Raw genomic sequence first — 14,031 nt, 5'->3', positions numbered from 1 at the left:
CATTACAGTCACATTTGTAACTATTAGGGACTCTATTAAGAGTTCCCCTCATCTGTCCATTCACATAGTCCAATCATATACAGATGCTACAATATATGCTCACTAAATATTATTTGATAGTAGATATTTACTCTAATATGCAACATACAGATGGTATATTATACACAACCAAGTTCTTGTGTCTCCACTTTCACCATAATTTCCATAGTATGTAATTAAATCTTCTATTTCTTTAGTATCCTTAACTACTTCAAAAATGTCAATCAATGAACTAACTCAATTACACACCAGCAAAGTCATCCCTCTGAAATCAGGGTTGTTCAGAAGTCTCTTCTGAATATATGAACAGAGCCCAGAAAGAAAAAAATTAAACCAAAAATATTCCTGACCAAAAAATTAGAGGATAAGGAACATTGAAAAATACTATGGCAGGATATTTAAGTCAAGTTTTTATGATTATTCACTTTTCTTAGCTGAAGTCTATGTTTTTATGCGATGTATGCTATTTTTCCATTTGTGGTTTATACATTCATCTCTCAGGTTCCTAAATGTTATTTCCAGAATATCAAGTCATAATGATGTTTTAATTTCCAAAACAAATTTATTATGTAATTATTTCCAAGAGAAGTTTTCTCATTTCCTTACTCTTTTGCAATTTTGGCAGTCCTGTATTTCAGATTTTTTTTACATTATGCGATCATAGTATCATTTATTTAATTAATAACCAGTTCTGAATAGTTCAGGAAAGGATCTTAGGAAAATGGAGCAGCAAAACAATGTATAAAACACTTTTAAAAGCCAATAGCCACCCCCTGAACCCCCAAGAAAACTGACAAAATCTAATATATTGAATGATTCTCAATGATATCCGAATGATTTTAAGTATTTGTAGATGGATCATATCATCAGATTATCATGCCAGAAACAGAAAAATAAACAATCTAGCATTGCAAAAGAAAGTAGACAGGCTAAATAGAATTTTGCATTAGAAGTTGGACTTTATCCAACTTTACCTCTTCTACTAAATGTATCACTGTGCCTTATACACATAGATTAATTTAAAAACGTGTGGGAAGTGTACCTATTATCTTCTCACTTTCTGTCTATATGATGAACCTTGAATTAGCTGGCTCCTCCCATCCTCCATGAGACAGATGATCCATAAAGACCAAGCACAGATACTCCAGCTCCATCTGGGACAAACTCCCTTGCTTTATTTCTGACATTTCTCCTGTTCTGTTCCAGACTTAAGCAGCTCAGGTCTTCTGGCTTTGAATGCCTTTGCAGGTCCCATCTGTGTTCTTTGAACTTGGCAGAAATTAGCTTCAGAGATATCTAAGCCAAGGTTCATATTCTGAAATGAGCTGTCCCAGGTAAGATACTTTTCCTTAGCTCTTACTCTAAAATTTAAACTCTGGCTCTGGCCCAGCTGTATCATCTGGGTTTACTTAGGTCTACTGAGAGGTTTTATTCGGTACTGAGAGGTGAAAAAGGCAACAAAAAACAAGGACATGCTGCAGTCCTTCAAGGGCAATTTCCATATGTACTCACCTCAGGACACTTTGATTCTAAAACAGTGGCCCAAAGCCATTCATTTATGCATTATTTCAATAAATATTTGTAGAGTGCTTAGTATGAACCAGAGTCATTGGAGACAAACAGGGATGAGGTTTTACAGCTTTCCTGCAGAGTACATAATCCACAATGGGAGTATGTAAACCTACGATGTGCTATTAACTCCTATGTTTATTGAAGAAAAGCAAGCAAATTTTCAGCGACCCATTAAAGTCAGTTTCATAGAGAAACGTGAAGAGAGATTAGAGAGAGAAAAAAAACTCTTCATGCCTTGCTATGATAAACTTTATACAATGAACATGTATTACAACTACCATTAGAAAACAAAACATTTACATTTTTCAAATTTTAAAGAATCACTTTCATATTTCTAGGCCAGTTTATCATCAAATCCCCCAAAAAGGGTAATAATAAAAGGGGTAATCACACAACCTTTCAATCATTCATGAGTGAGTCACATACTTTATAACCTGGAAATTATATGTCATTTCTTACCCCCAATACAAATTTGAATTTCTTTATTCTCTGGGTTTTTCTCTTAGGATCATGTTCAAGTATTTTTTAATATAGTCATGGATTTTGTACATCTTTTCCAATAAATAAGATGGAGTTTTTATATTTAAACTTCTTTTTACAGATAAAGTGTTTGAAACTGGGGCTACAAAATAAATCAAGGATCTGTCTCAACAGTAAAATATGTCCCCCCTCCCATCTAAGTGCATCTCCTAGTAAAGTACAGATGTATCTTCCTTTCTGAAAGTCAGATATGGAAAATTTAATTTCATGTTAATTTTTTGTAAATTCCTGAGTTTATTTTTTAATTTATCTTTTAAGCGAAAGCAAGTTTATTAGAGAAATACAGAAGCAAAAGAACGGCTGTTCCATAGGCAGAGCAGCCTTGAGTTTGTGTGTATGTGTGTGTGTGTGTGTGTGTGTGTGTGTGTGTGTGTGTGTGTTTTGCTTTTTTTTTTTTTTTTTTTTAATTTAGAAGTTTGCAGCATTTATGATAGCTTGAAATGGCTGAAGACATTTACGGCACTTTGTATTTTGTCCTCCATTGGGCCAAGGCTTTTCTTGTATCCTTTCTGCCATGGAATTTAAGTAATCAGGAAAATGTTAGAAAGGAAAGAATTAGAAAAGATTGGAACAGAAATACTAATGATAGGATCTGTTTTAAAGCAACACAACATTCTAGAACACCTTTCCACCCATTGACCAAGATTACTGTAATGACAGCACAGGTCCCTGTGAGCACCAGTAGCTACGAGGACATTTTGGACACTGAAATTGCATTTATATGAATAGGCTTCATTCTAGGACCTGCTTTGATTTCTTAAGGACTCACACTGCTCTATAGGTGCTGTGTATAGTTAAGTACAGTTGGGTGGCATTAGGGATATAGAAAATTTTAAATGTAAAAAAATTAGGTAGTGAATCTTTTATTAGATCCTCTTTTCTTCTTTATAGAATAATTCATAGCAGGTTGATTTTCTGTTTAGGCAACATTGGGAAAAGCTAATTCCATTTTCTTTATTTAAAAAACTTTTATACGGCACTTAATCCATGATGACTCTTACAAATGTTGACTCATTTTTCATAACTACCTTGGGTTTAGCACACAGAGGTTAAATAATCTGCAGGTGATGCTCTGCAACTAAATGCAGGCAGCCAAGTTGTATTGCCCTGTGTTTGGCTAGGGGCAAGGGCTCTTATGCTTTGAACTAGGCTGTGCAGAGCTCTGCACTCTAGGCAGAGGCCATTCCTTTCTCCTCTCTTCTCTCTGTTTTACTCCATGTCTCAGAGATGTCTGAAACTGACTTGGAGATTCACACTAAAGCCCTCTAAAACCTGATGATGAATCAAAATAAATTCTCTAAAACTGTAGAAAAAGTGATAGAGGCGTCAGGTTAAAAGGCTGAAATTCATGATCAGAAAGCGGCAATGCCTATGTTTCCAGAGAAAGCAGGTCCAACATCAAATACCAGAGAGTCTGATAGTAAATGGAACGTGCCTCTATGTGGGATCTGGTGTTCGTATTTCATCTGAACGGATATCTGCTGCTTCAGTGGGAAGAGTGCTTGCACACCAGGTACCCACATCCCAGTGTCATGTGCTGTGCCGTCCAAAGACAGAGAACCAGAAATAGTCCATGAGGCTGCCGGACCCAGCAAGTCCCTCATGTCATAGATCAAATCTGCGACATATGGGAGTGACAGCCAGTGCCCAGCTTCAGAGTGATAGCCAATTCCATTATGTCATATATCAAATCTGAACCTCTGGTAGGGGGAGAAGGAGATCTCTAGGAACTTTTGGAAGTCCCAGTATTTCAGAGGGAAGAAGGAAGTTATGCAGGATAGGAAAAAAAGAGGTCATGTTACAGCCTGGGCTTCCACTGAAACTAACACTGAATTCGACTTTTGACTGATAATCTGTTGCCACCAAATGGAAAACGTAAACAAGATATTCCATGTGTGATTAGAGAATATGCAACACAAGGAACAAGCAGAACATTCTTCTCTGGAATCTGACATGATGGCTGCTGTATTTTTACAGGGAGCATTGATTTCAGATATATGTGAAATATGCTAAACCGAAAAGCAGAGACTGAATACAGAGAGAGGTTAATTAGATAGAGAATACGATATCTAGAAGATAGCTAGCCAAACAAAATCTAGCCTTCTAGGCCCTCCTTAATTTCTCTTAAATCCCGCATCCCAACCCTATTAACTAAGTAGTTATCACTGTCTTCTAAAGAGTTCGTGACTCCCTTGTTGTGGTTCTCAGGGATCCGTCCCAGCTCTTACTCTCCTCCCTTTCCAAGGTCCTTCCCCGCAGGCGGTATTTCCAGCGAGGTGGACTCAATGCCCTTCCAGGGATTTGGAGCAGAAGCGAATATCCCACAGTCCACGGGAGTTACTCTGGAAGGCGAACCGGGGAGGCGGCACCAGTGGGTAACCAGCCACCGCCCACCACCCACCACCCACCACCCAGGGGGCAGGGCCAGCCCTTTTCTTCCGTACTCGGGATCGACCTGGAGCTCCGAGAATTTCCCTGACCCGGGGGTTGCAGACTTTTCAGCCCCAACCATGCATTAAAACGGTTCACCGATCTCGCGCAGCCACAGAGCCTGGGCTGCAGGCACCTTCCTGTCAGTTCCCCTGCTCCTCGCACCGCCGCTCGACCAGCGTTCTGAGCCTAATGGCCTGCGCCGCACCCCACGCTGTCCCCGGCCCTCCCCGGCTCCTGCGGGTGGCGCTGCTGCTGCTCGTGCTCCTGGTGGCCACCTGCCGGCGCGCGGCAGGTGGGTCCCGGCGCCCTGGGGTCCCCGGGGCGAGACACGGCTGGGGTGACGCCCCGCGCCAACAGTCCCGCTCAGCCAGCGAGTCTCTTCTTCCGTAGGAGCACCCGTGGTCACTGAACTGCGCTGCCAGTGCTTGCAGACCCTGCAGGGAATTCACCCCAAGAACATCCGAAGTGTGAACGTGAAGTTCCCTGGACCCCACTGCGCCCAAACCGAAGTCATGTAAGTCCCGCGCTGCGCTACCGCTGCCACCGCCCGCGTCCCAGACCCTCCTGCTGCCCCAACCCTGTCCCCAGCCCGACCTCCTGCCTCAGGAGATTCCCTTCCCTCTGCAGAGCTGCACTCAAGAATGGGCAGAAAGTGTGTCTCAACCCCACAGCACCCATGGTTCAGAAAATCATGCAAAAGATGCTGAACAGGTGAGTTTGCATGTACACAGGCGACTGGGGCCGTTGGTCAGAAATACTGGCATCTGGCCCCCAAAAATAAAATAAGGGAAACCCAGGGGTTAGTTGAAGGACTAGAAATGTGATTATTATTTTCACAGTTAAAGTTGCCATTAAGGTTATTAATCTGCTCTGGTGCCAGAGGGTATTTCAGTATTTCAGTGCCCTCCATTCCCGGGCCTAACCCCTACTGAAATAAGTGAGGGTAAATGTGCCTTTCTCTAAGATTATGTGAATTTGGCTAATGATGCTAAAATGCCTCCTACCTATTTCAGGATGTTTGTCTCACTCCCTCATGGGCATCAGACCTGAAAAGTGAACCCCCCTGATTTGGGGCACAGTGGGACTCTTAACTCTCCCTGGTGAAAAGTAGAGACTTTCCAGTCAGACCCTCATGAGTAGTTCATGTCTGGGCTCTACCTGTCAGTATCCTGAGTCTTAACAAAATCTGAAAACAATAATAGCTACTTCAAAACGTTTGCTGTGAACCTTAGGTGAGGTCATGCATGTAGATTTTTAACCTATGTATAACCCTTGTTTCACTTTTTGAAGCAAATAATACAGTTATGACCACAGGTCCACTATTTCTAGTTAAATAGCATCCCAGAGCCTGGGGCTTTATTTGGCTACACAGAACAACTTTCCTACAAGTAATAACCACTTAGTGTGGGCTAGGAGGAACGATCACGTTTGAAAAACCCTAGAAGGTAAGGATCTAAGGTGGGAAAAATGGTCTGTGGGATCAGTTTCCTGAGTACCTACTAACAGCATTTTTTCATCACAGTGGCAACGCTAACGGACCTAGAGAGAAGGAGAAAGCATATCCGCTACAATTCCTAAAGGAGTCTATTCTTAGAGGAATCAAAGTGAAAGAAGAAAAACAATTAGCTCCTGGGCACACTTGGACTGTGTTTAATGTGTTTAACTGCTTCTTATGAAGGTACTTCTAATTATTTATATATGTATGTATGTATGTATTTTTCAAAGCTTGTCTATTAAGGTTCTTTCTGATATTGAAAAATATGAATGTGTTTGGTAATTCACTGTACTGTCATTTTGAAAGGTATTTTTGTGTTAAACCAAAGTTCAGTCTTTACTGTCATCTAACTTGACGATGATGGATTTTACATGTTCTCCATTAATTAAATGGTGGGAAAGAGATCACATCATGCCAGACATTGTGATAGCAGCTAAAAATAAATAGTGGGGATCCAAGCCAATAGTCAGATCACTGTTAAGATAAATGCATGTATGTCCCATCTATTTTTGTAACTGTTTAGAAGAATGTCAGTTGTTATTTATCAAAACTGTCAAGATTTCTGATGTTGAAGCTATAAAAACTACAATGTTCTAATTATCCTTTGGATATTTTATGTCTTCCTTGTGAGACATGATGCTTTGTTTTGTATTAATTATGTAATGTTCCTCTATGATTTGGAATAATACAGTTTATTTATCGATGTATTTTAACAGAAGAAAACCATGAAAATAAAACCTTTCCAAAAATATCATGCCTAGTTTTGTTTCATACTTTTCAACCTTTCGTTTTTCTTGAGTACTCAAGATGGTAGGACTTTACAACAGACCATGGCTCAGGTCCACTGGACAGTTGCCACTAGGCAGCATTTCCCTTGTTTCTCTCTTGTTCAAGAAAGCATATTTGATGCTTTTTCAAAGGCAGATCCCCACCTTTAAAATACATGTTTTATATAAAATATCCATCTTGTTTCACTACAACCAACCTATTATTCAATTTTACATCTTTAAAATTTTTCCAATTTTAATAGATATTTTTAAAAGAGCTCTCATTCAAATTAAGCTGTTAATGGTTTTCCGATTATGCATTTTTTTTCTTAATGAAGCTGGGAGCTACCTTACAGTAAAGTGGATTCTTCTTTAGAACTCAAGCAATTTGTGCAATGGAAAAAAGAAAAAGAAAATGTGAGTGCCTGAGTACTTTACATGTGTAAAGGTCTAGTTGAGAAAGGTTTCATTTTCCAACCTTAATAGAGAGATAATAATTACTGAATTGAACGCAGATCCAGTTCTTTACAGGTGTAATAATGGTTTAAACGTTTTCTAAGCCTATAAATTTGAATTCAAATTGCCCCAGAATGGCAGGAGAGTACCTAGACTCCACATTAGGAACAAAGGCTGTCATCTCATGTTAGGGAAAGATCTGAGTCTTCTGGGAAAGAACACCTTCCAAACCCAAAAAGGAGACAAATTGGTGGAGGAGGGGAGAGCAAGGTTTTGTGTGTGTGTGTGTGTTTGTGTGTGTGTGTGTGTGTGTGTGTTTCTGATTCAGCACATGTCCCTGGACTCCTGAGCCCTAGTTTATTGCCTGCAGCAGAGGGAAGGGGCCTAGGTTGGTGCCTGGGAGCAAGTGCAGGCTTGTCCTAAGCAGCTGGGTAACTGTAGTCAGGAAACGATTACAGACTCTATTTCCAACCCTGAAAAGTGAGTATAATGGTCTCTATGTAACCCCAATGTTATGTTCTCAGAATACAAAAGATGAGATGGAAAAACAATTTTTAAATTGTACAGCAACAAACAAATGTGAACCATTCTGGAAGCTCTGTAAATGCCATTACCAACTTGTCCTTAACTCAGTGACGTATGTTTTAGGCTGTGGGAAATAAAACTTCCTTGGATTCCTCAGTGTTCTTGTGAAAAGTCTTTTTCTATTCTTAGACCATGAGAATTAAATCTGTAGTCATTTTTTCTAGTTAGTGGATGGATCCAAAAGAATAATGAAATATCTCTCATCTCCCCCAAGAAAACCCAAAGGTTACATCCAGGACTTGGTCCCTAGATTAAGCCCTAAAGTGCTGGGGAGAGTGGAATGCCATCTTCCTAACTATTTACATATCAAAAGAGATGAAGCCCACAGAACCTAAAGACATCAGTAGGACACACAAAGTGAAGACCAGAGGGCTACTAGGTTCTAGGGGAAAGATATTTACATCCTAAAGGGTTGGAGTTAGGGCTCCAGCTCATTGTATTCCATGAAGACCCTTTCAGGAGGGTAGTGAGACAACTTCTTGCTTCTCCTTTACAAGCAGAAGGAAACATCTATTCCTCTCCTTACCCTATGAAGGATGTGTCCCAGTGTGCGAGACAATAGATGTGACTTTCATTGCATCACCTCAGGGGTAAGGCCCAAGGCAAGCAGGAGGCTTGACACACTTAATGAGAGGTATTTAGTAGGAAATCTGCCTGGGATCCAGAATCCCCTCTGTGTAAATTTTAAATTTTAAAATATGGTTAAAAACCCAACATAGACTTCATTAATGATGTATGGAAAGAAGAAAGAAGATGCAGTCAGTTCACATGGTGATTAAGAACATAGGCTATGAATAATTGATGGATCAGGGAATAGAGTCCAGTTGTAACACCTCTTGTGTGATCTTGAGGTTAAGTTTCTTGATTAAACTTTATTTTCTCATTGTATTAAAAATGCTATACCTTTTTGTAGTTGTTACTAAATTTATGCATTATAATTATGTATGCAAAGAGCTAAGCAGTGCCTGAGAGATGGTAGTGGCTTTGGAATTTCTGGAACAAAGAGGGAGCAGTTTGATTGAAGATGGATGCAGTGTATTCGTTTCTTAATGCTGCTGGAAAAAATGATCACAAATTTAGTACCTAAAAACAATATAAATTTATTGTCTTACTGTTTGGGAGACCAAAAGAACAAAAATCAGTTTCACTGAGCTAAAGTCAAAGTGTCCACAGGCTGGTTTGTTCTGGAGGTCCTAGGGGAGAATGTGTTTCTTTGATCTTTCTAGCTTCGAAGGCTGTCTACATTCCTTGCCTTATGGTTTCCTTTCTGCATCTCCCTGCATCTCCAATGCATAGCTTCTTCACATCTTTCTTTCTGTCCCTTTGTTCTGTGACATTGCCTTCTGTCTAACTCTAATACCTCCTGCATCTTTTCTATAACAACATTGTGATGATATCTGGCCCACTCAGGATAATTAGGGATAAAATTCTCATTGCAATATTGTTAATTTCATCATTTCTGCAAAGTCCTTTTTACAATATAAGGTGATATATTTATTGGTTCTGGGGATTAGGACAATGACATCTTGAGGGGGCCATTATTCAACCTACCACAGGGTTTTGAAAGTCAGCGTTCGAAGCACATTTTATAGGCTAAAAAACATGTACATATTAGGGAAAAGAAGTCTGAAATTGTGGGAGGAACCAAAATGATGCCAGCTCTGGCTAGTTTTCAATAAATGCAACTATTGTTAATGTTTCTAAATTAAAGAAAAGAAGACTTAGGTATTTTCTCCAGACTGGAGAGCTTCAAACCAAACCAAAAAAGATTCATTACATAACTGGAGGGAAGGCATGAATTACCAGAAGACCAAGAAGAAGGTTTGGGTGGAAAACTTTGAGAGGGTCCCTGGATCAATGTGTTTATCTTTGGTACTCGATCCCACTCTCATTTATATCAATGTATTATTGGAGCAAGCAGTAACAGCAAGAGTGAATACCACATTAAATTCTCTGTGAAAATTTGGAGTGCAAGGCAGACCTCCATTTAGGACACCAAGGGGGCGGGTGGCAGATAGGGGTATTTGAGGGAATGGTACCAGATCATGAGGGCAGAAAACAGATGTTATCTGCATTTAAAGATCAGTCTTAGAGCAGTGTGATACAGCATGACATGTGACTCTGAGAGGCAAGCAACAATGTCAACAGTACCTGAGACTTTTGGAGCAAATAAACTACAAGAGAAAAAGAGGAATGATGGATGACCCCACTCTGTTATTATGATTCCTTATTTGAGAATTATCCTGAAATCTCCTGTTAGAGATTTCCAGAAACTGGTGGGATGTGAGAGATAGAGAGATGGAGCTTCTGCAATAGCAGGATTGGGCAATGTTTCCTCTGCTGGAATATCAAAGTTATAAGACAGGAGTTCATTTGTACTAGGTTTCCCATAAAGACCGGGACAAAGGCGTATGTGGCTATACCAATTCTAAGTCCACAAGCCCACATCTGGGGCCTTTTCTTTAGCTGGGTGTCTGGTATCCCTGTGGAAATATTTTATCCTCTGCCTTGAGACTGATAGTGACAGGTGACTGGGATGTGCCTTTTACTTTCAATAGTCTGATGGGGAAACATAGGATGATCTAGGGAGTGGCAAACAAATCAAGTGGACCTGGTCTCATAGTAGCAAGTCAGAGAACATAGACATCTGCTCTGTAGGCAAGAAACAAATACAAGTCCACTTAATCTACTCCCCGGACAGAACTATCCAAATACAAAACAAGAAAGAGAGTCAAGATTTTGAACGTTAATCCAGGAGTCTTGCAAAAAATGATGACATGAACCACCAAGCATAGTTGTTTTTGTGCATATTCTAGAGCCATGGCTTCCTTCTGCTTCTCAGGATTCTTCTCTGACCCTTCACTATAACCACTGCAGTGTGGACCAGAGGAAATGTATGGACATCATAGCCAAACATGCTTGGAATGAGCATGGAATAAGTGCGGAATAAAAATCTCTACCACGTCTTGTGACCTTGCCAAATGACTTCCCTCCTCTAAGTTTGAATTTCCTCATCTGTAAAATAAAAATAACACTTGTAGGGTTGTTGTAAGGTTTCAAGTTAATTCACAAAAAGTATATAGAGTAGTACTGGTACAAAGCAATACTCTGCAAATGGTTGTTATTACTACTATTTATAGTGTCTGAAGGAAAATTTTTAAAAAATCTCAAGACCCCCAAACTCCTTATGCCAAAATGAAAGTAAGGCCTGGAAGCTGAGTCATGCAACACATTCTTTCAAATGAGTAACTATTACCAACATAATGCATTAGCCAGATCTCCACAGAAAGGTAAAAGGTCTCAGGTCTAAAACTAAAGTCTGTTTCAAGTCCACAGATTCCACACTGATAATGTAGATTACAAGCTTATGTTCCCAAGTGAAGAACAAAGACAAGAGGAGACTGATCTTTCCCCCACCTCCCCAGAAATGTTTGCATAATTGATTCTTCCTTTACTATTTTTTTTTCTTCAAACATTCCCCTTATCTTATGCAAAATGTAGATTTACTGGGCACTAACTAAAGTCTCACGATAATGTAACCGTTTGCCGTACTGCCTACCTGCCATTCTTCCTACATGCCTTCCCCTGTTTAAGTAAATGCATAAATACTAAACCCCTTAAAAATATCTTTGGATGTTTGTCACTTTTGCTTTTCCTGACCACACCTTGTTGCCCCATTCTTGCATTGTTGTAAAGAAATATCAGAGACTGGGTAATTTATAAAGAAAATACATTAAATTGGCTCACAACAACGATGAATACACAAGATGCATGATGCTGGCATTTACTTTTGGTAAGGAAGCCTCAGGAGGCTTACAATCATGAGCCTCAGGAAGCTTACAATCATGGTAGAAGGCAAAGGGGGACCCAACATACCTCACGGTGAGAGTGGGAGCAAGAAAGGAAGCAAGTGAGAATATACCACACACTTTTAAACAGCAAAATCTCAGGACAACTCACTCACTTTTGTGAGAAAAGCACCAAGCTATGAAGAATCTGCCCCAATGACCCAAACTACACCCACCAGGTCCCACCTCCAACACTGGGGATTGCATTTCAACATGAGATCTGGGGGGACAAGTATCCAAACTCTTAATATATCAGTGCCCTAAAGCTGGCTTAATAAACCTTGATTGATTGAGATATTTGCCTCAGTCACTCATTTTTGTTATTAGTACCTGTCAGAATAAGCAATTATTTTTGAGAAAGGAGATATAAGGTAGTTCTAATGGAGTATTTAATGTGATTTAAAAATTTATATTGTCCTTAGAGCAGCTGAAGATCATGGTTATGCAGTAAGTTATTTGAAACAAACCTGAGAATCTGACAATCTTGGAATTTAAAGAGTCTACAATTCATTACCAGTTAAATATATTAAACCTATTATCAATCCGACATTGGGTCAAACTTCTCAAAATAGATACCTGTATTTGAAAACCTAATCACAATCTTTTTGGCAAATTCTACAATAACTGCCATTAACTCCTAAATCAGCCCGTGGGTGCCACCGAAGAAGCATCGCTACAGTCTCTCTTCATCCTGCCATTATGTCTAAGTCAGAGTCTCCTAAATAACCCAAACAGCTGAGGAAGCTCTTCATTGGAGAGTTGAGCTTTGAAACAGCAGATGAGAGCCTGAGGAGCCATTTTGAGCAACGGGGAATGCTCATGGACTATGCAGTAATGTGAGATTCAAACACCAAACACTCCAGGGGCTTTGGGTTTGTCACTTATGCCACTATAGAGAAGGTGGATGCAGCCATGAATGCAAGGCCACACAAGGTGTATAGAAGAGTCATGGAACCAAAGAGAGCTGTCTCAAGAGAAGATTCTCAAAGACCAGGTGCCCACTTATCTGTGAAAAAGATATTTGTTGGTGGCATTAAAGAAGACAGTGAAGAACATCACCTAAGAGATTATTTTGAACAGTATGGGAAAATTGAAGTGATTGAAATCATGACTGATCAAGGCAGTGGCAAGAAAAGGGGCTTTGCCTTTGTTACCTTTGATGACGATGACTCCGTGGATAAGATTGTCATTCAGAAATACCACACTGTGAATGGCCACAACTGTGAAGCTAGGATAGTCTTGTCAAAGCAAGAGATGGCTAGTGCTTCCTCTAGCCAAAGAGGCGAAGTGGTTCTGGAAACGTTGGTGGTGGTCATGGAGGTGGTTTTGGTGGAGATGACAACTTTGGTTGTGGAGGAAATTTCAGTGGTCATAGTGGCTTTGGTGGCAGCCATGGTGGTTGTGGATATGGTGTCAGTGGGGACAGCTATAATGGATTTAGTAATGATGGAAGCAATTTTGGAGGTGGTGGAAGCTACAATGATTTTGGCAATTACAACAATCAGTCTTCAAATTTTGGACCCATGAAGGGAGGAAACTTTGGAGGTGGAAGCTCTGGCCCCTGTAGTGGTGCAGGCCAATACTTTGCCAAAGCACAAAATCAAGGTGGCTATGGTGGTTCCAGTAGCAGCAGTAGCTATGGCAGTGGCAGAAGATTTTAATTAGGGAACAAAGCTTAGCAGAAGAGGAGAGCCAGAGAATTGACAGGGAAGCTTCAGATTTGTGAACTCAGCCAAGCACAGCAGTGGCAGGGCCTAGCTGTTACAAAGAAGACAGGTTTTAGACAAATACTCATGTGTATGGGCAAAAATAGGACTGTATTTGTGACTAATTGTATAACAGGTTATTTTAGTTGCTGTTCTGTTCAAAGTGTAAAGCATTCCAACCAAAGGTTTTAATGTAGATTTTTTTTTTTGCACCCATGCTGTTGATAGCTAAATGTAATAGTCTGACCCTGATGCTGAATAAATGTCTTTTTTTAAAAAAAATCCTAAATTAATATGAAGTTACATACTACTTTTTAAAACATTTTTATCTCATGTTTGTATACTTATTTTCTACTATCATAACACATAATTTGATCATCTCTACCTTGTGCACAGAGAATAATGACTCAAAGATTATTGACTAAATAATGACTAAAGATTAAGATAGTATCTGATCCTGGGCTAACACAGTGAAACCCCGTCTCTACTAAAAATACAAAAAATTAGCCAGGCGCGGTGGCGGGCGCCTGTAGTCCCAGCTAATTGGGAGGCTGAGGCAGGAGAATGGCATGAACCCGGGAGGCGTAGCT

The 14,031-nt window shown here is 39.9% G+C and overlaps 1 protein-coding gene and 1 pseudogene across 1 annotated transcript; both read left to right on the top strand.

The window, feature by feature from the left end:
- The first annotated feature begins 4,551 nt into the window (after positions 1-4,551).
- LOC126954911 (growth-regulated alpha protein-like) lies at positions 4,552-7,055 on the top strand. Its single transcript, XM_050790965.1, has 4 exons — positions 4,552-4,876; positions 4,975-5,098; positions 5,212-5,295; positions 6,107-7,055. The coding sequence occupies exons 1-4, from the start codon at positions 4,774-4,776 to the stop codon at positions 6,258-6,260; spliced, it is 465 nt and encodes a 154-aa protein (XP_050646922.1). The 5' UTR covers positions 4,552-4,773; the 3' UTR covers positions 6,261-7,055.
- Positions 7,056-12,434: 5,379 nt separating this feature from the next.
- Positions 12,435-13,396, top strand: LOC126954902 (heterogeneous nuclear ribonucleoprotein A1-like; annotated as a pseudogene).
- Positions 13,397-14,031: the final 635 nt, after the last annotated feature.

This window comes from Macaca thibetana, chromosome 5 (assembly GCF_024542745.1).
Source record: "Macaca thibetana thibetana isolate TM-01 chromosome 5, ASM2454274v1, whole genome shotgun sequence".
Lineage (NCBI taxonomy): Eukaryota > Metazoa > Chordata > Mammalia > Primates > Cercopithecidae > Macaca > Macaca thibetana.
Note: the sequence above shows the minus strand (reverse complement) of the source record. Positions and strands in the feature narration are given on the sequence as shown.